At 34.0% G+C, this 25,973-nt stretch overlaps 3 protein-coding genes across 3 annotated transcripts; 1 reads left to right on the top strand and 2 right to left on the bottom strand.

Moving 5' to 3' along the window:
* Positions 1–1,967: 1,967 nt before the first annotated feature.
* On the top strand, positions 1,968–7,603 carry LOC105319459 (tripartite motif-containing protein 3). Its single transcript, XM_034450553.2, has 3 exons — positions 1,968–2,067; positions 4,868–6,546; positions 6,675–7,603. The coding sequence occupies exons 2-3, from the start codon at positions 4,886–4,888 to the stop codon at positions 6,784–6,786; spliced, it is 1,773 nt and encodes a 590-aa protein (XP_034306444.2). The 5' UTR covers positions 1,968–2,067; positions 4,868–4,885; the 3' UTR covers positions 6,787–7,603.
* Positions 7,604–11,404: 3,801 nt separating this feature from the next.
* On the bottom strand, positions 11,405–14,305 carry LOC136275141 (von Willebrand factor D and EGF domain-containing protein-like). The gene is made up of 7 exons (XM_066083471.1): positions 14,153–14,305; positions 13,792–13,969; positions 13,336–13,526; positions 12,560–12,823; positions 12,335–12,458; positions 12,101–12,230; positions 11,405–11,684 (listed from the first exon to the last, which is right to left on the bottom strand). Exons 1-7 carry the CDS (start codon positions 14,285–14,287, stop codon positions 11,603–11,605), a joined length of 1,104 nt encoding a protein of 367 aa, XP_065939543.1. The 5' UTR covers positions 14,288–14,305; the 3' UTR covers positions 11,405–11,602.
* A 112-nt stretch (positions 14,306–14,417) lies between these two features.
* LOC105319460 (von Willebrand factor D and EGF domain-containing protein) lies at positions 14,418–17,558 on the bottom strand. The gene is made up of 9 exons (XM_011417010.4): positions 17,456–17,558; positions 17,047–17,291; positions 16,822–16,908; positions 16,382–16,723; positions 16,193–16,278; positions 16,007–16,079; positions 15,537–15,728; positions 15,141–15,352; positions 14,418–14,706 (listed from the first exon to the last, which is right to left on the bottom strand). Exons 2-9 carry the CDS (start codon positions 17,230–17,232, stop codon positions 14,418–14,420), a joined length of 1,467 nt encoding a protein of 488 aa, XP_011415312.4. The 5' UTR covers positions 17,233–17,291; positions 17,456–17,558.
* Positions 17,559–25,973: the final 8,415 nt, after the last annotated feature.

Here is a 25,973-nt window from a genome sequence, read left to right as displayed (position 1 = left end):
CTTACAAGTTTAATGTTTGAATCATAATGCAAATTTTAAAAAATACTCTTTTATAACAATTCAACAATACACTGTTATAAAAAAAATAATACAGTGTGAAAGAGTTCAAACATCATACATCATGTCCATGGCCCGTTCTCCCAAATATCTCCATTGACACATATTGACGAGGAGATTAATAAAGATAGGTACTGTTCACAATTCAATACTTTAAAATGTTCATAATTGCTTACCTAATTATCCTGACTAAAAACAATCTGCAAGATTGACTTTACTTCGAGAACTTGCCGCTCTTCTGGCTCTGTACTAAAACACGTGGGTTACTTTTACTTTCCAATTCAATTTGAAGATGTGCAAAGGGAAATAATTCATTTCCCATCTCGAGACACGGGTTCGGTTGTCAGATATTTCTTCCACGAAATTCTCTCACCTGAAGCAAAGCTTGCGAAGCTCGCCTTCTGGTAAGAGAATGTAAAACCTACCTATCATAGGCGTCGGAACTTGGGGGGGGGGGGGGCTAGCAGCTAGCCACTTTTTTTTGCTAAGTTAGACCTACCATTAGCAGAATAGAGGGTTCAGCCCCCCCCCCCCCCCCACACTTTTATTCGCAGTAAACATAATTGTTCCGTAATATACGTTTGAAAGATTGAGAAGTTGGAGTCAAAGGCATACTAGCCCCCCCCCCCCCCCGGGATTAGGATTTTCATGATTTTCGGAATTAGGTTTTTTTTCTCTCAATACTGATTTCTGAGGATCATTCTAGCCCCCCCCCCCCTACTTTCAATTTGCTTCCGACGCCAGTGCCTATAGTGTTTATCAAAGTACAATTGTATATATATATAAATATATAAATGAATGGTGTTATATGATGAAACCCATTTTCTGATTACATGTGAAAAATATGATCACCTAAGAAAAGAAATATTTCAGTTAATTAAAAGAAAATTTCCAAAATTTTCAGCATTAGATAATGATCAACAACTTGTTGGTTACTCAACATTGAAGACAAGGAAATTCTTAATCTTGTGGGCAAATTTATCAATGATAACATGCTATACATGAAGTTCTCATTTTAGGTGAAATATTGTTGAAATTAAGATTGTCAATTGCTATCATTATTATACTTCAATACTTTTTGCACTATTCTTTGGCATGTCTTTCTCTTGTAATTATTTAAACAATAAAATGCTTTCTTTGGTGATTCATTCGGGATATGAACACTGATGAAGGTAGCGACATTGCAGAAAAAATCCAAACCCGCGTTAGCGGGTTAAGTAAAAAAAAATCTGCAATGATCGCTACCTTCATAACCTGAATCATCAAAAAAAGCATTTTATTGTTTATATTAACATCTTTCTTTTAGCTAACTGATAAATTGACTATGAAAAGTAGTAAAATTCACTAAATTACTGTTAATGAACGTAAGTACGTTAGCTAAAAGAAACAGCCAAATCGTCTCCTGTGAGACTTTGAGTCTGACATCGTCGTGCAGTCCGTGATTTTTCCTAGGTCGCTGTAGGTTTGGACCAATCGATAAACAGGGTGTGTCGATATCTCTCCTGTCATTTTCTTGTCAGTTTCAGCCGGTGTAGATTTCGACCAATCGATAAACGGGGCGTGTAGATTTCAGTCTGGCTGTTTCTATACAGCAATGAATTAAATATATTAAGTTTCCGTAAGAAATAGAGGGAACAATACTTGGTAGATGTAAATATAATTATATGCCATGTACTTGTCTGTTTTGGACTCTGAATTAAAAATAAATGATCTGCATCTGTAATGGATAAAAAAAGGCGAAGCTTCTATGAAAACGTTAATACTGTTACGAATTTTTAAAATTAAAAATAAATATTTGGTCATAGAATGCCTTTCAAAAATATAATACATGTATTAGTTTCCTTAAAGAAAAATAGAATTTGAACTGAATACCCTACACCTTCCTTGTAGAAACCCGTCGTCATTAAATTAGCCTATTGACACGATTGCGCCGTCGTATTTTAATTTTTTTTGAATCGCTACGCAACGAGGGTGTGTACACAATGTAGACATTTTACGAGTATATAATATGTAAGTATTGCATATCCTTAATAGCTGTTTGTAAAAATCAACGATACTGTATGTAACATGATAACAACATATTTTCAGCTATTAATGATAAATCTGATCGTAATTATAAATTGTACGTACAGGTATATATATGCATTCATCATTGTGTATTGTTATTCATACGTGTGCTATCAGCGTATTGATAATTTGTGTACCAATGATTGGGCTTGTCCAAAAAATACGAAGATCTCTTGTTTTCTAAATCGTGTAATTTCTGATCATTATAACTGAAGATTTAGGCAATGAATTTTCCTTAATGACTACTTTGCATTTGTTGGCGTGCAATGTAAATGCATTTCGTATGCGTGACGTAGGTCTCACTCAATTATCTGCAACTGATAATAGAAGAAAGTTAATGTATATACATTTCGTATATCTTTTGTGAGTTATAAAACATTAATAATTATTATTTAAAAATAGATGCGACTGTCGTTTATACACCTTTATTTCTCACCGACCAAAAAAAAAATTAAAATATCGCAAAATGTTTACAATACCTTTTTAAAGGTAACCCTGAATCCTACAAAGCAACCAAACAATGCACGCCATGCAGTTGTTGATTCGTACAATGTAAGCGAGTGACAGGTTTTTTTGTAATTTATATGAATTAAAGGCCCTGTCACACCAAGCTGCGTCCCCACGGCGTGTTTACGGCGTTGTCAAATTCATGGAATCGCCGTAGGATCGCAAGGAAAATTCAGAAAAAATGTACAGTTTCATTTGAAAATTTTACAAGTGGAGATGTCACGGTGTTCTGACGGCGACCGAGGCGTTCTTACGGAGCTCCCACGGCGTGTAACTGCGTTGCCACGGATTTCTACTTGCCGATTTAACTGCGCTCTCGCTGAGTCTCCGCCTAGCGCTCATGACGTGCTAGGAGTTTTTACCGCGCCTCCACGGCGTGCTCTGCGCGCTGACTGCGTGCACAAGACGTTCTTTACTTCTTGGTTGATTGATATTAATTTGTACAATTGTATGGGGAACAAGCAAGAATTACAACTAATAAATAAATTATTAAAAAATTGTTTTGATTTTATGAAAAGGTACATTGTACTTGAAACATAACTACTTCTAAAACATTTGTGAAGGACTAGGACAAAACTCTTAGTAGTCAGGTCTACAAAAAAGACCCGCTATTAGTTGTTAGAAAACATAGAAAAGATGTGAATACATAAAAACCAAATGGCATGAATTCCATCTTGAAATATTAGCAAATGCTAGCTACTTTTACATAGTCATCTACATCCAGTTGGATAATTACTACACCGCTTGCTATTGTACAACAGCCATTGTTCGAGTTTTCGTGGTCCTGATGACAACGCACTAGAAACGCCGTGGGAGCCCGGTATAAACGCAGAAGAAAAATCATGAGAGCGCAATGCACGCAGCAACAGCTCTTTGGGGTCGCTGTGTGAATGTAGCCAAATGAAAAACAACTTGTTCAAACGCTGTGGATGCGCAGTGAGAGCGCGATAGAGACACGGTGAAATCCCAAAGGACTCCGGCCGTGAGGTCTCCGTGCAAGCGCAATTGACTTATCACAGCGTCTACACTGCGATCAAATGCGTTTCTTAAGCGCGCCGACGGAGCTCTCGTGGCGCTGTTGGAGATCTTACGGCGCTGTCACGGCGACCACACTACGCTTCTACGGCGTGTTTATCAGAACGCAGAGCCACGGTGCGTACTTTATGAATGTTCAAAGTGCGCGCTGTCGCATCGCGTTCTAAAATGTTCAAGGCGATCCCACTGCGACGGACGAAGATGCCGTTGCGTTGTTACGGCGCTATAGGAGACTCTAAAGAGCGTTTACCTTGGCGTTTTACATTATTTAAGGACGCAGCGGGGTCGCCGTGAGGGTGCAGCTCCGGTGTGACAGGGGTTTAATCAGTTTTAATCAATAAATAGTTTTTTTCTGCATAGAAATGATAAGGATGATATATACTTTTCTTAAAGCAATATCTCATTTGTAACTTTGTTTACATATATAATCAAAGTACTGAAGTACTGAAAGCCGGGCTCTTTTGGTGTGTCTTTATGCATATTGTGTAGTAAAGACTGAAAATCCCTCTCTCTCTCTCTCTCTCTCTCTCTCTCTCACTCTCTCTCTCTCTCTCTCACTCTCTCTCTCTCTCATGCTTTTAATGTCGGCAAAGCATCAGAGAGCGACCAAATTTTGTAAGCGGCTATAAACAAAAAATATGTCTGTCTAGTAGAAGTTAAAAAGTTTAACAGTTGCTGCCTGAATTTTGCAACAAGCATTACATATTCAATCCCCGTATCTTCATCGAGCAGCAAAGTAGTTCATGGAAATGCATGCGCATTGTATGTGTCCAAAATGCATAGTAATGTTTTAAAAACAAGTTATTAATCAGAAAACTAAAAAAGATAGACAATTCTTTCGAAATTTAAAAAAAAAGAAGCAAAATGCCAACACTTTTGACAAAACGTGGCTCTTTGTGTAACTATTTGGTATAGCGGAAGCTTTACATTGACGCTGTTTGTTTTTTTTTGTTTATTTGTGCTATTTATAGTAACATTGGCGATTTGCCTGCCTATAGCCAGGACTCTGCTTTCAGCAGAGCCCGGCTAAAAAGTTAAATCACCTATCAACATTATTTATTATTAGAAATACCAAACTCCAAATGTATGTGTATCAAACATGCAAGTGATTGAAAAAACCTAATCCTTAGATCAAATTCTTTCAAATCAAATCCAAAAGTACAACAGCTGTTATTGATTCCGATGTATACCTTTTCTTCAGAAATTTTCACTATCTCAAATGGATCCCCGGCGGAGTGGTCAAGACGTCATCCGCTGTGAACTGTGCAAGGAGAATGTTGGGGAGATGTACTGCGATTTCTGCCACATCCGACTGTGCATACCCTGTATTGGCAGCCATATTGCTAATGGTTACGACAACCACAAAGTAGTGCCATTCCAAAAGCGGAAATCAACCCTCGTCTACGCAAGATGCACTATTCATGAGAACAAGAGAAATAAGTTTAAGTGTATAGAATGTGACGTTTGTTTATGTTCTCTCTGTGTGTCTTCCAATTCCCACAAAGGACACGATTTAGTTCATTTATCTCAGGTGAATTTGACCACAAAGCAGTCGGTTCGAAAAGATGCGAGAGAGCTTAAAAATATCATATCTCCAACATATGACGCTATTGTTTCTGAACTTGAATTCCAAGTGGCTGGATTAGACAATGCCTATGATGAGGTAATTTTTTCAATAATCCAACATGGCGAAAAATTGCACAAAGAAGTTGACAATGTCATTGGCAACATGAAAAATGAATTAAATGAAATGAAAAATAGCCATCTTGATATTTTGAAGAAAAAGTTGGACGGAGTTGTCCAACAGCGAAATTCAATGCAACAAGCTATGCGTTATTTGTGGGAAATTGAGCAATCAAACGAAATAATGGAAATTATGGTATACAAATCTAGAATAGAGGAGTTCAGACAACTTCCACCTAAGGTCCAAATTAAATTACCAACGTTCAATGCTAAATCAATAAACACAGAAGATATGCGCAACATCTTTGGTTTTTTAACACGATTTTCCAGTGCATTAGATGAACAAGGCTATACACTGAAGAGAAAACAACCAGAAATTAAGGAATTTCTGAATGAAGAGGAACTAGTGACCACGTTTATAACAGAATTGGAGGGACTTAATAGTATTGCTGTCGTAGGAAATGAGAACATCTGGATCAGTAGAAAAGCTTCCGACATGAACTGCTTTGATAGTGAAGGCAGACTTACAAAAACAATACATTCAAGCACGGGAGAAATACCAAATGATATCACAGTCACTGAAGATGGAGATATTCTCTATACTGACTGGAAGTCATCGTCCATAAATGTTGTGAAGAATGGTACTGGTAATATAGAAGAAAAGATCTCCTTGCATGGATGGATACCTGTCAACCTATGTGTCACTTTCTTTAACGATTTGCTCGTTTCTATGTACAAAGAAGACGGTTCAGAATCGAAGGTTGTCCGATATACAGACTTCGTTGAGAAACAGACGATACAGTATGGAGACAATGGACAACAATTACTTTCAGCCAACAATTTCATCAAATATTTGGCGGAAAATAGAAATCGGGACATCTGTGTTGCCGACAATGGAGCAAATGCAGTGGTTGTGGTTGCTCAGAGTGGTCGTCTGCGATTTCAGTATAAGGGGCAACCACAAAGCTCTCCCAATCAGCAACAGTTCCACCCTTTTGGTATAGCAATGGACAGCCAATCCAACATACTGACGTCAGACAGTGACAACCACTGTATCCATATTATAGATGCAGACGGTAACTTTTTACGTCACCTAAACTCTTTTTCTGATCCTTGGGGGATATGTGTCGACGAAAATGACATTTTGTACGTGGCAGAACTGATCACTGGAAATGTCAAGAAAATCAAATATCTAAAGTAATTATAAAAAAATGAAAATTCAAGTTGATATTCTATTAGGCTAAGTACTTGCTGTTGTAGTACATGTATTAATCTATTTGTTTGAATTGCAATGTGTAACAGTTGTTTTTGTTGATTTATTTTAGGATATTTTATGCCCCCTTTCGAAGAAGGGACAGCGTGTTGCTTTGCTGTTGTCTGTCGGTCGGTCCACCAACAGTTTCCGTTCATTTTCTTCGCAAAAAATGCTCATATTGAAATGAAATTTGGTATACAGGTTTATCATAATAATATCTAGATCAGGTTTGATTTTGGTTGCGATTGAGCAATTTGATACAGAGCTATGCTCCTTGGACGTAAAAAATTAATTCAATCATTTGCAGTTTCCGTTCATTTTCTTCGCAGAGGGTGCACATATTGAAATGAAATTTGGTATACAGGTTTATCGATATAATGTCTAGGTCAAGTTTGATTTTGGATACGATCGAGCAATTGTCAACAGAGTTTCAGTACCGATCAGACTCAACCTAACAGAAAGTTAACCCCAACTAAACCCTAAATTTACTCTGGGTAGACAGATAAAATACAGGTCTGCTTCACATTTCAGTGTGTACAGATGACCACAAAAGCAATTCTCGAGTAAACCCAAAGTAAACCCAAAGAAAAGTAAACCCAGAAAATAAACCCAGAAAGTAAACCCAGGCTTTAGTTGGGTTTTACTCTGGTGTTAAGCTGGGTCTGATCGGTACTGTATGCACCTTGGACATAGAAAAAATTCAATTATTTGCAGTTTCCGTTCATTTTCTTCGCAGATGTTTCCAAGGGAGGGGGCATAAGTGTTTTACAAACATCTCTTGTCAATCTTGGAATGGTGCTTTCTAGTATTTCACCTATCGATAGTCATACTAACTGTCCTTGTCGGCCTACAAAGGCTTTTGAACATTTGATACAGTGCATACTAAATTCAGCTTAATTCGACACCCTAGAAGATAAAGTCGTAGAACAGTTTACGGAATTTATGTACATATTAACAAACTACAGTCATGTTTTTTACAATAAAGAAAATTGAAGTTGAGACAGATTGTTGTTACTAGTATCGGGCCATTTTTTTTATTTCTATTTGCGACTACTTTAGGAATTTTGAGTGGAATTTTTTCAAAATAAAATTGACTATTAAAAATGTTAATGATGCACATTTCTGAAATAAGCGAATTTTGAAAATGTCCTACAGAAATGTCTTACTTTTACTTAAATATATGCAAGTATTCAATATATGTACTATTGTTGCAGCTGCTGCAAGCAGTGAATAACTGTTAGCATAGTCTCAATTAATCAGGAATTATTTTACGTAGCGGTTTCATTAATAAGATGAGAGCAGATATCCAAACCAAATGAAATTAATCCACAGCTACTGGTGGCATGAAAGTGTTGTTCAAAAACTACAAGATATATTGTCAAATGTTAAAGCACTTTATCAAGGTGTTAACATTAATCAACCAAATCTTTAGTGTCAGTCTTCAAGTATTAACAGAAATGTGGCGCTCACATTTTCTGTTATGCATGTTTTCTACTATGACAATTGAATTACATGTATAATCGTTTTAGGGAGTTAAATTAATCAACTCTCCTATGCAGTTACTCGGGCAAACCGAAAGTGAAACAGTGTTTAGACCTAAGCACAAATCAACAAACCACTGATAACATATAGTTCTTATCGATAAATTCGATTTAATGAGTTCTTTAAGGAAACTTATTTATAGATTCCTTGTAAAAAGTCAGAGTTTATATGGTACGGATAATTTAGATATTTTTTGAAGGCGTACATTTTATGTATTGCTACGCCAGATTCCAATATTGTCTCGGTCAGCCAGACGCTCGGCTTTCTCTGTAAATCTCAGACAAGCAGAGAGTCTCTCTTGCTATTTAAAATAAAAAAAACCTCTTTCTGAAAGATTGAAAAAGAACAAATCTATGCTAAATCTTAAGACATAAGGTAAGTGCTTACGATACTGTTTGAACCTGAAAAATTATACTTTAAAAGAATGCATTATACATGTATATTATCAACTATTTAAAACACAATTGATTTAGTTGAATAAATTATTGTCTTTTACCTTTTAATATACAATTGCAATTATAAACAAAAACCTTTCGCATATTAACAGATTGATGCAGTTACATGTATACATTAGATGTCCATAGTCGTACACTTGTATCTGTGGCAATAAAAACATGTTCCAATTCAGAAAACTGTTGTTTGCAAATGTTCACTGCAATTGCTACCTATAACCTTTTTAACATATCCCTTACCTTTTGATTTACCTCCAATTAAAGTTTTTACTGCGAATGTTTTACATTTGTGCAGTTAGGCTCAGATTGAGAGATCAAGTGATAAATTTTTATAGTCATTTTACATATCTTTATTATATTGTACATATATAAGTGAAAATATCATAATATCTGCTTACCTTTATCATCAGTCACTTATAAATGATCGTGTGCTTCAGATGACATGCAAAACTGTAGTGTCAAAAGCAGGGAAACAGTACATTATTAAGATTTCCGAACGAAACTTACAGCTTATAATCAAATAAATAGTACTTGAAAGCTTGATGCATGAGCAAAATTGACATATACTGAGGCGTTTTGGTGATTTCATTCTTAAATCATCCTCCTCGTTAGAAGAGTTTTTTAAACGATGTATAGCTATTATGTACCCCGACAGAATGTTATCATTCTGGAACAAAATGGCGTTTTAAAAGCGATGTGTATATCAAACTTGGTTTTAAAAACATTTGTCTGCGAACAAGTATACACGAGTTGTTGCTCTTTCACTAGAATTAAAAGCTTTTATTATGGATGATAAATGATAAATTGCAATTAATTTAGACTACAATATTCTAATTTGGTGTTTACCTTTTAAGTTTAAACTCCACTTCATATTTATTTCTAATGATCTCAAAAACTCGATTTGTAAATCATTCAGTTGAAACCGACAAGCCATATGCAATCTAGTGAAACGACGTTTGCTTACGAGGAAACACATCTGTTTTACTTAGAATGATTTTAACTGCACTTGTAGGCTTATTGAATTTAAATATCAGCTTTTACCAACATGTTAGTAGCTATAGTAGATAATTATTACATCTTTCTTTGATGTCCTTTTGCATATTATGTGTGTTGCTTCTTGATCGATCAAAACAATATCTTAAACTTCTAAATATTTACATACCTGTATGTATAATAACCATATAAATCTATGGAAAATCCAAAATGTTATTGAGAGGAAATTTTATTCTGAAACCTTTGAAATTGCAAAAAAAAAAATATAAAAACTAACCTACCATTCACTATCTTAATTTAATAAGCTTTTTTATTTAGAAAGTAAACTTGTGTTATCAGAAATGCTTTTTGGGAGTTAATTTTAAATCAACTCTCCTATGCAGTTACTCAGGCAAACCGAAAGTGAAACAGTGTTTGGACCAAAGCACAAACTAACACCGCTGATATCTTTTATCGAAAATAATCGATAAATTCGATGTAATGTATTCATAAACATTGTTTTTTAAAGAAACTTATTTATAGATGCCTTGTAAATAGTCAAATTTTAAATGGTTTGAACAATTTAGATATTTTTTTGTAGTTGTACATTGTATGTATTCCTACGCCAGAGTTCAACATATCCGTAAATCTCCGACAAGCAGAGTCTCTCTTAAGCCTGTCTCACACAGAACACACGGTTTATACGGTTGACCACCCGTGTAAACCGTACATACAACCGAACCAACCGTGGCCTTATCCGACTTACACTCGGGCCATTCGAGTGTATCCGTGAAAGCCGTGTATGATTTTTTAAACTTTTAAAAAACTGGCACGGGTGCCATGTCCGTGTATGATCATATTAGCGATCGTACAAGACCGCGTGAGACCGTACGAGACCGTATATGCAACCGCACATGAAATGTTAATCCGTGTGTTGGATGTAGGACTTGGGAACGGTTTCACACGATTCCATACGATTTATATACGATATTGACACGGTTAGCTCACTCCCCTCGCGCCTTCTGGCCAAAATAATCTCAATGTCTATCAGTCTTATCATGATTTCTAATTCCCTTATTTTGTCATCTGCCATTTTTATAACTTTTCTGTTGAAAATTCGAAAATTTATGAAGCCAAGCCATCAAAACGAGTCAATTTATATCAAAACATACACAAATGTGTGATAATTCGAGCATAACTCGAACAAAAGTCGGTGGGATCGTATGTAAACCCTGTAAATGTCCAGTTAATCGAGTAAAAGTCGTGTTTAATTGTACTAGGCCGTAACAGACCGTACTAGACCGTACTTGATACCGTACAACAATCGTATGAAAATCGTTTGCAAATCGTGTTCAAACCGTGACAAACCTTGCTTGACCGAGTATATCCGTGCTTTGTTCGTACATACTCGTGCTACATTCGAGTCTAAATCGTACCAACTCATCCACAGGCACGGTTGGAGCTCAATATTCGTACCAGTCAACCCGTGTATAACCGAGTATACCGTATTGAAACCGTGTGCCCAACCGTGTTCTGTGTGAGACAGGCTTAACTTATTGTAGATTAACGGAGACAGACGAGACTAGAGTTCAAAAGTGCTTCGATCCATGCTATTTCTTTGAAATGCCGATTACTGATACGTAGTTTGATGGAATTAATTCTTTGAATATTACACAACATTATTCATATGGGGTTTTTGCGAAATTCTTGTCGGAGAATAATTCATTTTTAAAAAAAGTGCATAAATCAAATATATATAGGAAACGACTTGTCATGCAAAATAATATATCGTTGATTAAAAAAAAAAAATAAACGATAAAATCAACTCCCGTCAGTTCTTCAGTACTTTGATTTATATCAGATTCTACATTGTATTATGCATGCTTTACTCGTAAACGTCAACAATCAAATCTACAAAGTTTATGTAACATTTTTCACACACACAAAAACACACAAAATGTTATTTATCATCTACAGCATTAGTTTAAAATATCCACATGAAAGTAATCTTTAAACGTCCCATTCCATGGAATCACAGTTTCCTGGAACAAAGTTTTGGTTTGGCTGCATCGATATATGGCGGCGGCTGATTGGCGAAATCTTCTATTTTCAGACTAAGAAAAAATGACGCACAACAATAATTGAATGACATAACCAAAAGTATTTGGAACAAGCGAGGAAAGAGCCATTAACGATTTTGGTAGTTTAAACATTTATGTTTACTTAGAGAAAAGGGTTGACTTTTGTGCCGTAAACTGTACGGTAATATTTGTAAAGTGCATCCACAGTAAAAACAACATATCTTGAGAAAAGTTTCTATTTGTTTCAACTCCTTTTTTGTCCTAGTCTGCATTTGTAAGGCGATTGTTCAAACAAAATTCAAAGATCTAGCTTCAAGATGATTTTGATTTACTGTATGTGTTTTTCTCTCTCTCTCTCCAACCCACCTACTTTTGATTAGCGTATCTGTAAAAACAAAAACAGGAAAACAATTTTAAAAGCCTGTTTGAGGATAGTTACATTTTCTTACCCGTTAGTTTTCATTTTCCGTAGGATAACAACTGTCGTGATAATCAGTGTCAGAAGACAACCGCACACACTTGCTGATATTATATAGATCTGACTTTGGTTTTCGTCTTTTCTGGCGAATTTTTCACAACCTATAACGAAAAATCGTGGTAGTCATAAAGACGTATGCTTTTTCTAAACAGAAAAAAGAATTATACTGTATGATTATACAGTGTTGTATATATACATTATCTACCATTTTTAGTGGAATTGAGTGACCACACAAACACATTTGATTGGGTATTGCAGATATAACAGTTGTTAATCCCATATTCAGCAGCTTCGGGAACACACACTCCATTGATAAAGCAATAATTATTCTGTAACGAAAAAAAAAAGTTTATGTAAATTCTTGTTTAAGTTAACAATTAGTTAACTTATCTTAATCAAGAACGTATAGGACATATATTTATACATTTACCTTTAGGGTAAATCGGAGTTGTCCGGATACGTTAATAGTGTCTTGGCATGTGGAGTCTAGTATATACACAAGATGACTCGTACTGTAGTCTTTTGCATTGTTGCTCACTGAGACTTTGAAACCTGTAACAAAGTGATTGGCTTCCTGCATGGTAGAGCGTTTTGGTCTAGGGTTGGGAAGGCGGCATCTGACATCAGTCAAAGTATTATGCTCAGCAGGTATGTATGTGGTTTCATAGAAAACTCTTGAGTTTGAAATAGAGGCCTATGAAGAACAAAACATTCATGTCTATGTTATGCTTTCAGTGTATCTTATACGATCACTGGAAAACGTTTTCAATGAATGTTTGTGCACACAGACATTAAACGAATGCAACATTCTTTTCGTTTTGCATTATTGTTAAAAATTCAATGATAACGAACAACGTGGACGCAAAATTGTAATTGATCCTTAAAAACGTCCACCTGTATATCGACTGCAGATGGCATGAAATAACTCTCTTTAGTTATACAATATAACTATATTTAGGAGACTGAATAGTCAACAAAATAACAATCAGTGAGTTCTATCTAAATTTTAAGATATGATTTTTTTTAACTATAAGCTATTATTTAGTAAAGGAAAAAGTCCATCAGGCTTTTCGTTTTATAGTTGGAAATTTTTCTCTATATTTTAATTCAGGGATTTTTTTCTTAAGATCAATACAGTCAAATAATGGCCATGGCCATCAAACCCTTATATACCATAGTAAGATAGACTACTTTAAATCTGGATACCTGAAACTTTTCCATTTTACACAACAGGCCATCACCATGTAGAAACATGTTGCCTTCCACGATAACGTCCTCACAGTCGGATGTGTCACACAGCCCACTACTGTCAGGGTTAACCGAAAAGACATCAGGCGCAATAGAAAGATCTTGTGAGCAGTCAGACCCCCCGAAGTCATTTTGACATTCGCATGTTCCTGATTAAATGCATACATTTCATTAGTATGTGTAACGCTAAACAAAATGGGGAAATCATTGAAATATAATCAGCAATATCATAAATATTACTTAAGATATTATGTGTATTAAGTCTTGTTTTGATGTCATGGAAAATTTGACAATAATGATACAAAAAGTGAAAAAAATACATAAATATCTACACAAACAACTTTCAGATTTTATTCATGTTCTAGACTACATATAAAGATGTCATGATTAACATGTTTTTTAAATATTGCTTACCATTATTACATACACCTTGCCCGCTACATTCATTCGGACACATTATGTTATGTATGTGCTCAATCATGAATTTGCCTTCTTCGCTTTCACTTAAAGTGTTGTTTTGACGCAATTCTTTTTTACAGAGCTCTTTGAAACCCTCACGTGACGCTGGCGCCCATAGAGTGGAATTTGTAAGCTGTAGGCAAAGGACGTGTACAAAAATAATATTGGATCAATAACGTAACGTTTTAGCAACGCCACAAACATTTGATCATCATTGTTTATATAACGTTAAAACTTGTAGAAAACCAACATTTAATAGATGAAATGAAGTAAATTTGAATAATTAGATAATGTTTAGTATCAGGATAGTTCTAACCGTTATATCTAAAATGCATGAAGCAATTGCTTTTGAAGCGTCAATGCTTGGAACAGTTCTGCAGGCTTGGAACGCTTTCGATGCTTTCATGTAACTTTCACAAAAAGCCAGTGCTTCCTCTTTGCTCATGATCATTGTTGCAGCATCCACAGAACGCTTTGTTTTAAAAATTTAAAAAAAATACGGTGTGTAAATATATGTTATAAGTTCTACTTTTAATGATTTAGAATTAATTTTTGTTTATATAGATTGTATTGCGTAGATACTAAGAGTTAGTTACCTTTCTTCTGTTAAGTGCTTGTTTCATATTTATTGGCATGTAACTGAATAGAGAGCGAACGGAACGTTTAGACTTTACATGACACATTTTATTATATATAGGATGGTCAGGCTTCGAGCAGTTCAATTGTTTTCCACAGGTTACAGTTTCACTGTATTTTTCTTGCCCTTCAACCTCTAAACAGGAACAGAAAGGCGATGATGGGGTAATCATGGGATTTAGTTTTGAGAAATCAAAGTCGTTCGTAAGAAATATATTTGCATCATCTGCTACCCTGGAAAAAGACGAGAAGCAATTACTTAGATCATCTTTCCGGAAATATGAAATATGGTAAATCGTTGAATCTTAACAACTAACTGTCAAATATTTTAGACATTACTTCATCGTAACTTCATTCCAAACTATTAAAAGTTAAACTTGTTAACTTCTTTTTTTTTTAGATGCGAATAATTATTTTCATTTTCTGTACTTACTAGAGTCTGGCAATAAATAAAGGACACTTGAAAATTATTACACAAACAATGAATAAAAAAAATTCTTTCAAAATATTTGTTCATCATCTTAGATAAATATTTGAAAATCTAAAGTGAAAAAGTATTAAAAATTGTATAATAGTAATACATATCTAAAAATTATTAGTCATGCTATAAAAATGGGGAATACTTTTTATTGTTAAATTGGATGTATATGTATGTGATGCTTACATACCTCCATGAATCAATGAACTTTGAAATATCATTTCTTGCATCAATTCTTTCATCATTTGCATCAAAAAATTGTCCGTTTGATCCTAACTTGCTACACAAGCCTTTTGAAGTTTCCTGGTCAAACACGGATGGGAATATATTGACTTCAATAACATCCTCAGTTTGATAAGTCCACAACCGCAACTGTACATACGTACTGGTTGGAAAATAGATCTAAAAATTGAGAAGATGTCTAAAAATACACCCTTTGCTTTATTCCAGGCCATCACTAAAGGCAGCTCTTTTTAGGAAAACTCATGTTTTTAACATTTTGTTAAAATTGTTAAGATTGTTAAGATTGATTATTCACCGCCATTTTAAAGATACTTTTTCAAAATATGTTTTAATTTACACTTACGATATAATTAAAATCATCCTGCTTTTTAACGTCCAAAACGTCATCAACACAATGTTTAAAACCAAAAAACAACTTATCCTCCGGGCACCTGTTGATCACGTAGATGTCGGATGCAGCGCGTATAGCAATACCACAATTGCAGAAGATTCCAGGGCCAGTTAGTTTGTTGCAAGGTGTAAGCTTTGTTTGAACCTATAATTTATAAGCATATAGCTTCAGATTAATTGTGATAGTTGATTTGTAAACTCATTCATATTGTTTATTTACTAGTATATCGCTGCACTAATGCAAATAAGACTAAAGAATCAAATTTCACGGAGAACATGCAATATATTATAATAATTAAGCAAATATTAATAACGAAATTAACCATACATCATAGAAGTTTTATTAGCATTCAATGTAAGCATATTTTTTGGTTAATATTGATATTATACACAATGAAGAGCCTACATAATTCAAAGACAAACCTGCATGATATTATTAAAACCATCTCTACCCTCGTACATAATGAAAGTTCCGGCATTTTGGTTATCATAGGTCCTTAAAAGGAAAAGAATTTTAAGCTATATTAAGGTAAATGCTAAAAGCAGTTAAAATAAAGATTCAATTCATGATGGATATACTGTTTTATATTGCAATATGTTTCAACTTACTCTCCATCAAATGTCATCATATGGGGGTCACTGTGAGAGTAACATGCCTTCCCTTTCCATTTTGTTAGTTTCTCTTTAATATGAATCTGCAGGTTACAAAATGTATTTATTTTATCCAAATTCAGTAATTCATTCCGGCTTAGCGGTTTTTTTGGGCGATAATTAATCTGAGTTTTCATGTAGATTTACCTTCACTTCTGGAATTTCTACATTACTCCAGATGGAATGCGATTCCATTTGTAACGTAAAAAATTTGACTAGATGCATGGCAGGCACTTGATAGTTCACATCGTTCATGTGTCGTACGACCACCTTTTTGACAGCGTTCCAATTTTCGTTCAGAAATATTGTCCCGCATACACTTTGGAGTTGGATGCCCCCGCATTCTATATATTGTTGATTTTTTAATTCCACATGTAGCGAACAAGGTGAAACCTTCTTTTCATCCCTAAAACAACCAAATGGAACAGTCAACTGCAGTTGAATAACACCCTCCCTTCCTCTTTCAACAGTAACTGGTTCATGTAGAACCTGCAAAATTTTAAACAAAATCACGCAATGTTCATTTAAATAAATAAAACCAGCAACAACTTTATTTTATTATAACTTTGACAGTCTCTTTCACATACCTTTAATCCAGCAAAAAAGTTTTCACTAACTTTTGAAACTGTTCCATTATCCTCCACAGATCTAAATGCTACATATTGGCACGCTACCTGTGGACCAAATTTGAATATATTTTACATTTATTATGTTACATATTGTCAAAGTAGCATTGAATGTTTTACTTGTGTCAATCGGGATCAAATAGTATTTGCATTACATATACTAGTATGCAACATACGTAAATATACCTCGATTCCTAAATGGTGAATTCCATTTCTTTCGTAGAAATATCCGCTTGACAAATTAGTTTTATGAACAATTTCACTAGTGAAAGAAACATTGTTGTTAACGAGCCAAACGAATTGAAAATAATCATATTGAACGCTGTTCTGTATCTCTTCAGATGTACAGCTAAAAAATAGTTCTTGTTTCATTTCGCCCTTGTCGTTTTGTACGTCGTGCAAGCTAGCACCCACTGTTGGAAGTTTTGGATCTACGAAAATTAAAAGTAGACGTTAAAGTGTTCATTTGAGTGCGCAACATAGAGAGAGAGAGAGAGAGAGAGAGAGAGAGAGAGAGAGAGAGAGAGAGAGAGAGAGAGAGAGAGAGAGAGAGAGAGAGAGAAAGAGAGAGAGAGAGAGAGAAAATTATACTCACCCACGCATTGTATGGTGTATGCTCGTAGACTCCTACAGTCTTCATTCACTGTCTTACAAACCTCATATGACTTACATACTTCACATTTCTTTTTTCTTAACCAATCACACTAAAATATATAATTGACGTCTTAAATAATTTACATTAAGTTCGAAATGATCGTAAATAGCTTTTACATTGTAAATATGGTACACAAACATAAGGAATTAAATTTCACTATCTTCTGTCCTAATACATTAAAACATTTTATTAAACTACGAAACTCTTGTACCAGAGTAACTGCTTACATCTTTAGTATTTCAACATGTGTGAGTTGATGTCTGTAAATAATTAAATTTAACCTGATTAGTAATTTTTGAGAAATACTGTAAAACATTCTCTCATTTTCGATAAGATAGCAAAACCAAACATGAGAGTAAGGTGGTGGATACACTTTGGCGGATCAAGTCATTTGGAGTTTGCATAATAATATATGTTTGCTATAAAGTATTGTTGAATGACTACGTAATAAGGGAATATATTGAATTAAGACATTACAAAAGTTGAATAAAAAAGGAGCATATTCGATTTAAGTTTTGATGGATCGAGCTTTCAAGATTGGGATGACCAAGAACGCAGATTGACGAATTAACGTCGCGACAGAATGTGAAGTTTAGTTCATGGTGAGTTAATAATCGGGCAGTTACCTTAAATATGTCAACTTTGGTTTGAAATTTACATTATTTAAATAATTATGTAAATACTTTTCAAATAACATGTACATACATTTTTATACCACTACAGATTGACACTAAATATTGTTCATTAAGTTGTAAACCATGAATTTATTGTGTTCATGTGTAGGCGTTTGCCTAAACGGGGAAGTTAAATTGGGGGTTGGGTTGACAGGGTTTTTTTTTTTTTTTTTTAATCTAAAACTGATATGTGGTGTTACATGTAACAGACAGTGTTCAATCAAGACTCTTGATAATCTTGTTTTATCAACTTGTTTGCAGTGGCTTGTCTCGTTTTAGATATTGTTTATATGTAGAGCATACTGTTGCGTATCAAATCAACTAAGAGTCAAAAATTGCATATGCAGATGGTAAATGTATATTGCAAAATAAATAAGGAAGCCTGACGATAGAAATATTAAAGCCATCACGTTTATAATAAAGAGCTGTTGCTATATGACCAACAATGTTTTTTTGAAATAAAATATCTAAATATGAAAAAGATGATTCAGACGCTGTGGTATCTTTTGTTTTAAGTTTACTAGTATATATACATTTGACGTAAAAATGGAAGTAAGAAATGTTAATTGACAAGTTGCTGTCTTTTAAAAAAGGGCTGCAATACGTGGACCATATGCATGTGTTTCCAACGAAAACGTGAAAGTCTTAAGATTATCTGAGATTCCTCCAACTCTAGCCGCCTACTTTTAACCACTAAATTTGTACGTTGTATTATATGTGTATAGCCCTGACTTTTCATCTCAGAGTTTAGGTTCATACCTCTTAAATAATTATGATCTTTATTAATGAGGACTGCATGTATAGTATCAGGCATTCGGCGAATTCTACTATTTGCGCAAACATTACGCTTTGCACTACTTTGTTAACTATGCAGTGACAGCTTTGAGTAAATTAATTTCATATTTTGATGTAATTTTCTGGAGATTTTAACTTTTATACAGTGACAGAATTATTCAGTCATCTATTATATACAGTCACATAATTATTCAATCATACTTAAATGCTTAAAAATTCTTAATCGGGAAGTTTTCGGAAAACAAAACATTGCAAATTATGCTATTTGATGCCTGTTGTAGTTTCGGCATAACATTAACTTATTTCATAATATTGACAGTTCATATCATATGCCGATCATTTCTTTAAAAGGAATTCTTTGTTTCTGTACTGTTTACCGACAACTTTACAATTACAGCGCCTTTGAACTTATGGGTGCATAAAGCATAGAATCCTGATCCCGATTCATGTGCTAGCCTGGTTCCCTTAGTAACCCATTACGCACAGGAACCAGACTAGCTCATGCGCAGGCTGAATTTTCCCTATAGCATCCGGTTTAACTTCGCTTATATATCTTCTGCGTGGACCTCAGGGTCCACGCAATAATACGTCGTCGATATACCTAAATGTCGTGTTGAAGGCCACAGCGAGTGATTTCTTTTTCTCATAAATTCTGCTTCATATGAATATAGAAATAGGTTTGCTAACAATGGAGCGAAATTGGTTATCATGGGAATCTCCAAAGATTGTTGGAAGACCTGATTTTCAAAACCAACATTTGGGGCAATGATAAACGTTACATGAATAATGAGATTTGTACGAAAGCCGAGAAGGATCATTCGAGATTCGAGATTCGAAATACGAGATTCGAAATACGAGATTCGAGATTCGAAATTCGAGATTCAATATCTAAATTAACCAATCAAATCAAGGATCTGAAAATATGTATCCTAGCGACATCAAACTGTTCTAAATAAAAATCATACGTACATGCTCTTATATACAAATAAATGCTATGTTCACTTCTCCCTACCTAACTAAATAATTATTTGTATTTACTTTTACACAGAATATCTAAGTAGACTAGTAATAATGCAGTGTGCTTTGCGGATCTAAGTGATTTTGTTTGCCCTGGTGCATTTCCACCTGATGCGTTTGAACCCTAAGGTATTTCACCACCAGTAATAGTTTAAAACCCGGGTTTATTCACCCCTTTTGTGTAAAAATGCGGTTATGGTAGACAACTTCATAAGCGTAGCTAATTTTTTCTGTAGGGGGTCCTAGGCCAATTTTAAAATATTTCACTATGTAAATTTAATAAGCTCCAATTTTCCCGAGGAGGGGGTCCAGATCCCCTGACCCCCTCCTTTCTAGATCCCTGCATGAATATTAGTACATGTATCTAAATAATCTAAATATAAATAATCTGCCCTGTTTCACTAATAAATATAAGCATTACTTATCGTTTTTATGTATGCATACAGTGATACACTAGTACTATGATTATAAACAAATCATTGAGATATTATCACATCATACGGAATTATTAATAAATACAATTTTTTTTCCTTTTCCTCAGTAAACAACTTATTATGAGTCTTACTTTTGGAATTGTTTTCAATATAGAAGGATACCTACTCTCTACAATTAAAGGTAGGGATGATAGGGTGCCAATTTGTTCACATTGCCGATTTCTTGTGCAGAGAACAGTAAAACCCTTTATTTGATTGTGCATGAATATTTCAAAATTAATTGTTGTACATATATTTTGTTATAATTCATTCATTGATATATCAACAAGAAAGAATAATAGCATATGTTTCACAGCAAAGTTAAGTTTTTCTGTAGTTTCCTACCCCCCTACCCCCCACCGCACCAAAATTGACAATAATTACATATATAAGTCATACAAATGTTTACTTTTTTTGTAAGTAAATCTCTAAAGATGTAAATAAGCACTGCAAACAAAGATGTGTGTATTTAATATACTACTAAATTACACTTAGCCAGATAAAATGTAATCAGGATGAAGCTACAAGGGGTGAGTGGTGCAAATTTACCAATTTGTCGCCTTACACATAGAACACCAAATAAAGAAACTGTAAGTGATGTGTGGAATGCATAAAAGATGGCGGCAAATTATCTCATATAATCAGTGCAAAAACCCACAAATAGACTGTTATTTGTTACATATCCTGCAAAAACATTGATAAAAAATGTTATCGTCCCATAACAAAGCCGATTAAGTTAATGTGTACATATGGTCAACGTACATGTAATTCTAATATACAAGAAGGCGGACGTATCAGGCGGGGATCCAGAAAATTAAATTTCAAAAATGATCGGTTGAATTACATTAAATGCTTTGAAAATTGTTTTAAACTATCGCACGGGTCAAAATGCGTGATAGAAGCTATGTACAGTGTAATTGGAAACTTTCATTTTATATCAATATGTAGTATTACCTATTATAACAAATGAGAGTATAGCACAACTGCCACAAGCAATACATGTCCTTTACCGGCACCACCTCCCTCCCCATAAAAAAATGAAACAATTGTCGTTTTACTTGCTAAAATGTGTGTGGTTCAAGATTTTTCTAAAGGACATACCCGATTAGAATTGAAAAAAAAGTCGTACGTTTAAAACTAATTTTGTCAAAACTTTTAGATTCATTTGGTTATATTTTGGTCCATTTGGGTAAATACTGGTATATGCACCAGCGCAGCTCTAATTTATATATAATCAGGCCATAAATTCAAAATATTTTCAAAAATTAATAGCTTTAAATCCAGTGGATGAAAGAAAAGGAAAGCAAGTCGAACTCGATGAGTGCTAATACCTGTGTTGAATGAATGGTACAGTAGGATATGTGCAAAAAAGTCCCGTCTACTCTTTCCTACCCTATAAGTATTGGAATATTAAATCCGATTATAAGAGTCAAATTAAAAATCAAGTACGGATATGTACCTGTTTATCAAAAGTAAAACTACTCATAATTTATCTACAGTGCATCGTTATGTAGCTACACAGAAAGTTTTATATCAATTTGCCGAGCCAAATAAAAAAAACCTGGAAAACGAAGAGAAAACAAAGTGGGGACAGAATAACTGACAGATTAATTAGGACTATATAGCCGCCCCTCCCCCCCCCCCCCTCTTGAAATGTATATACTGAAAACAGATTATTGGCGTATAACATCCGCACACAATTTAAAGAAAATTTCATGTTTTTTTATCATTTTCGCTAGCTAATGTAAGACATCACAAATACCCCAAGCCCCCTCACGGAAAAGGAAATGCTGAGAGAGAGAGAGAGAGAGAGAGAGAGAGAGAGAGAGAGAGAGAGAGAGAGAGAGAGAGAGAGAGAGAGTCGATGTAAATCACAGGTGCGCTAACACCGTTAAAATTAAAGCTTGCTAGTTGGTCTGCCCTACCCTAGCTACCTCCTCTCTTTTCTCGTTTTAGAGGCTTAATTCTATATATGCTTGTAACAAACTGAATTTGACACTACAAAACTCTCTTTGTGTCTGTCTGTCTGTCTGTCTGTCTGTCTGTCTCTCTCTCTCTCTCTCTCTCTCTCTCTCTCTCTCTCTCTCTCTCTCTCTCTCCATATCGACAATGGCATTGCCGAACCCTACAATACACTATTCTTATCTGGATTTTTGTCTTTGAGGTTGTAAATCATTATATCTTCTATGGTTTAAAACTTTATCATAACCTATATTTTGACATGTCGATTATTTTTTTGAGTTTCGTTTCATAGCTAAAACATTTAGATTAAACAGATCTTTCTTTGCGAGCCGATTTTTACACAGTTGGGGCGAATACACTTCGGGTTAAAATTGTTCAGGGGGAAATACATACAGGGCAAACAAAACCACTTAGATTCGCAAAGCCAACAGTGTTATTTCTAATTTAATTGTTTATACTGTGTGGGGTTAATTCATCAATGTTAATTTAACCATTTTATAACCACTATATAAGAGCTATCAAGACATTTATTTGTAGGAAAGAGCATGTACGAATGATCTTTATTTAGAACAGTTTGATGTTGCTAGGATACAGGTTTCAGATCCATGATTTGATTGGTTAATTTAGATATTGAATCTCGAATTTCGAATCTCGAATCTCGTATTTCGAATCTCGTATTTCGAATCTCGAATCTCGAATGATCCTTCTCGGCTTTCGTAGATTTGACATAAAAAATAAACTTTAGAAAAAAGATAAGACATGCAATACAACAACTCCCCGGTTTGAAAGGAAAAGAAGTGGTTTTACATTTTTGGTAGTTAGCTGCAAAAAAGATAAAAAAATGAAGTAAAAAGAAAAGAAAAAAAGCCATAAACTTGTACAAGGAGAATTGTGTCATGGTAATCTAAAGTGTGTTCATTTCCTCGCATGTACGGGATATCATCTTTTTTTAAAATAAGAATTTAACATTATAGAAAAGGCGTAATTGTAATTAAGAAATGATTTTCTCATTTTTTAAAAAATAAAACTATGTTTAGATAACTTGCAACAGTCAGATCCAATTTTTTGTAATTGATGAATTCTCGAACTTCTTCGTAAACACAGGTGTCTTCCATGCATTCTTCAGATATGTTAAGATCGTCATCTCGTTTGGTTCGATGGTGAATATTTTTAAGAAAAGAGAGAGCCGTTGTTTTGCTCAGTGTTTGTATGTTTGCTGAAAAGAGAATTAATGTATGTATGATTGATGAAAATAAATGAATTGAAATATTCTTAAATGTTAACTTTTAGCGTAGTTAAAACACGACGAACATTATCATTCATAGTCTGATATAGATATGTTGAATGGTTAAAGCAATTGATGATATAATATAAACCATATTTAAAACATAAGAGTAAATTTCAAATTTTACATTTTGCATATTGATAGAAGGTAAACCAATTATCTTAGTGAACACCATTTCCTTAAAATCAAACCACTCTGATAAAATCAAAATATTTGCTTTGCAAACCATCAGCATTTATGGCATTAAAATAATAGAAAGATAATCGATTTTTTTCTGTTAATTATTAAAACGCAAAATTAATTGCTGTATTCTACATTTAGCATGTCAAGATTACATCATTTTACAAAAGAAATGTAATCAACTTACCTAGATGTGCAAACGCCTTACCAGTCGCTTTGGATTTTAATGTTTTATGATTAGCCTTCTGTTTTGAATAAACGAAATCAAGCCACGAAAAACATATGAGTCCAAAAAGACTAAAACAAACTACTTTCACCATTGCTAGATTTTATCACTGGAATATATATTATGATGTTAACGATTCGAAATCTTCATTGATATATACTTCTTATCTGAATTGATTTTAGACAATTTACCTATTTTAAACCTCCATCATAACTCTGCGTGCATCGTATTACGAATCTTGTTTTTAAATTTCTTTGCAAAAGCAATAGGGCAACTGAATTTTGTTCATTGAAATAAAATCATAAAATAAGCTATATAGTCGAGGAGAAAATGTTTATCCTTAATGATGTTCAAGTTTCAAGTTTAAGCAAAATGCGTCATTGGCAACCCCGCTTTTATATTTATACCCTTTTGAGGTAAAAAGGCAATAATTTCAGAAAACGTTAATTTCAAACTTTCTGGTAGTACATTTGTTTCAATTCCGTTGATTAGCAATGCAGATAAAGTAATTAATTATATGTATAAAAAAACATACAATGCCAAAATCTTACTATATAATTTAAATTAGTGACCCTTTGATTACTAGCATAACTCATTTGACAATTTTGTAACAAGTTCCGTAAATTGATGATTTATCAAATTGTTTTGAATAATGTTATTGTTGTCATAAAACATTTAAGTTTTAGATATTCCTTGAATAAATCAAAAACTTGAGTACTGAAAGACGAGCTATATTTTTGTGTAATTACATGTACGCATATTGGTAGTAAAGTATCTCTCTCTCTCTCTCTCTCTCTCTCTCTCTCTCTCTCTCTCTCTCTCTCTCTCTCTTATGCTTTTCATGTCGTTAAACCGTCATAAACAACCAAATATTGTAAGCAAAAATTAATTACCAAAAATATTTATGTCTAATAGAAATATCCAGCAGTGCATTTAATTTTGGAATATGAGTTACAAAATCAATACCTTATTTTTCTTTGATATGCATCTGAATAGCAATGTTTTGTAAAAGAGATAATGGATGTTCAAGCCAATTATACTCGGTATATGTGACAAAAATGGATATTATTGTCTTTTAGACACGTAATTACTCAAAATAAAAACATCCCTTGACAATTTATTCGGTATAAAAACCAACAACAATGGATTAAAAAAAATTTGCATAACTACATGTACATGTATTTGATAGAGCGAAAGACTTTACTTTGTTCGTTTTTGTATACTGTTTGAGTTGTGTTATTTATAGCTACATTGACGATTTGCCTGCCTACAACTAAGCTTCTGCTTTTAGCTATTATTAGCTCGGCTAAAATTATTATTACTGGCCTAAATATTTTTGAATTTCTTTAAAAGCCTAAAGATCGTGTATTTGAATAACAATGATTGATATGACACGAACCATAAAAGGGATTCATAAATCATTTTACCCCGCAGAATCTGTCTTTGTTTAAAAAGCATAATCATCGAATTGTAAATACTCAAACTTGAAGTTGATTTCAATTTTGCTTCCAAAATGACACACAAGTGTTTTAAATGTAATCTATCAATTAAATGCACTGTCAATAAACTTTATGAATGCTTTGATTACAAACTCAACAAATGCATTATCTTCGAGAGACAATTTTTAAATGAGTGTCTCTTCAAATAAAAAAAGGAAGTAAAATTTATTGATTTTAACTGCATATATCTCGATTCAATCGATATCAGAATAATATAGAAGTACTGTTTCAGTTAATTGAGTTTTACACCATTTGTTAGAGCAAGACACTCATTAATAGCTTGTATAAACACTTTGACCCCCCCCCCCATTCACTTTAAAATTTACCACCAGCACTGGTTAGACAGG

Source organism: Magallana gigas, chromosome 4 (assembly GCF_963853765.1).
Source record: "Magallana gigas chromosome 4, xbMagGiga1.1, whole genome shotgun sequence".
Lineage (NCBI taxonomy): Eukaryota > Metazoa > Mollusca > Bivalvia > Ostreida > Ostreidae > Magallana > Magallana gigas.
The sequence above is the reverse complement of the archived record's forward strand: the minus strand, read 5'-3'. Positions and strand labels throughout refer to the sequence as shown.

Excerpts from the sequence above, each read along its gene's own strand:
- LOC105319459 (XM_034450553.2), top strand. The coding sequence starts at position 4,886 with ATGGATCCCCGGCGGAGTGGTCAAGACGTCATCCGCTGTGAACTGTGC. Across the intron at positions 6,547-6,674 it reads AAGAAAATCAAATATCTAAA|GATATTTTATGCCCCCTTTC; the intron begins GTAATTATAAAA and ends GATTTATTTTAG.
- LOC136275141 (XM_066083471.1), bottom strand. The coding sequence starts at position 14,287 with ATGATCATGAGCAAAGAGGAAGCACTGGCTTTTTGTGAAAGTTACATG. Across the intron at positions 12,824-13,335 it reads GTAAAATGGAAAAGTTTCAG|GCCTCTATTTCAAACTCAAG; the intron begins GTATCCAGATTT and ends TGTTCTTCATAG. Across the intron at positions 12,231-12,334 it reads ACTCAATTCCACTAAAAATG|GTTGTGAAAAATTCGCCAGA; the intron begins GTAGATAATGTA and ends TTTTCGTTATAG.
- LOC105319460 (XM_011417010.4), bottom strand. The coding sequence starts at position 17,232 with ATGAAACAAGAACTATTTTTTAGCTGTACATCTGAAGAGATACAGAAC. Across the intron at positions 16,724-16,821 it reads ACTTTTTTGCTGGATTAAAG|GTTCTACATGAACCAGTTAC; the intron begins GTATGTGAAAGA and ends AAAATTTTGCAG. Across the intron at positions 15,729-16,006 it reads GTTTTAATAATATCATGCAG|GTTCAAACAAAGCTTACACC; the intron begins GTTTGTCTTTGA and ends TATAAATTATAG.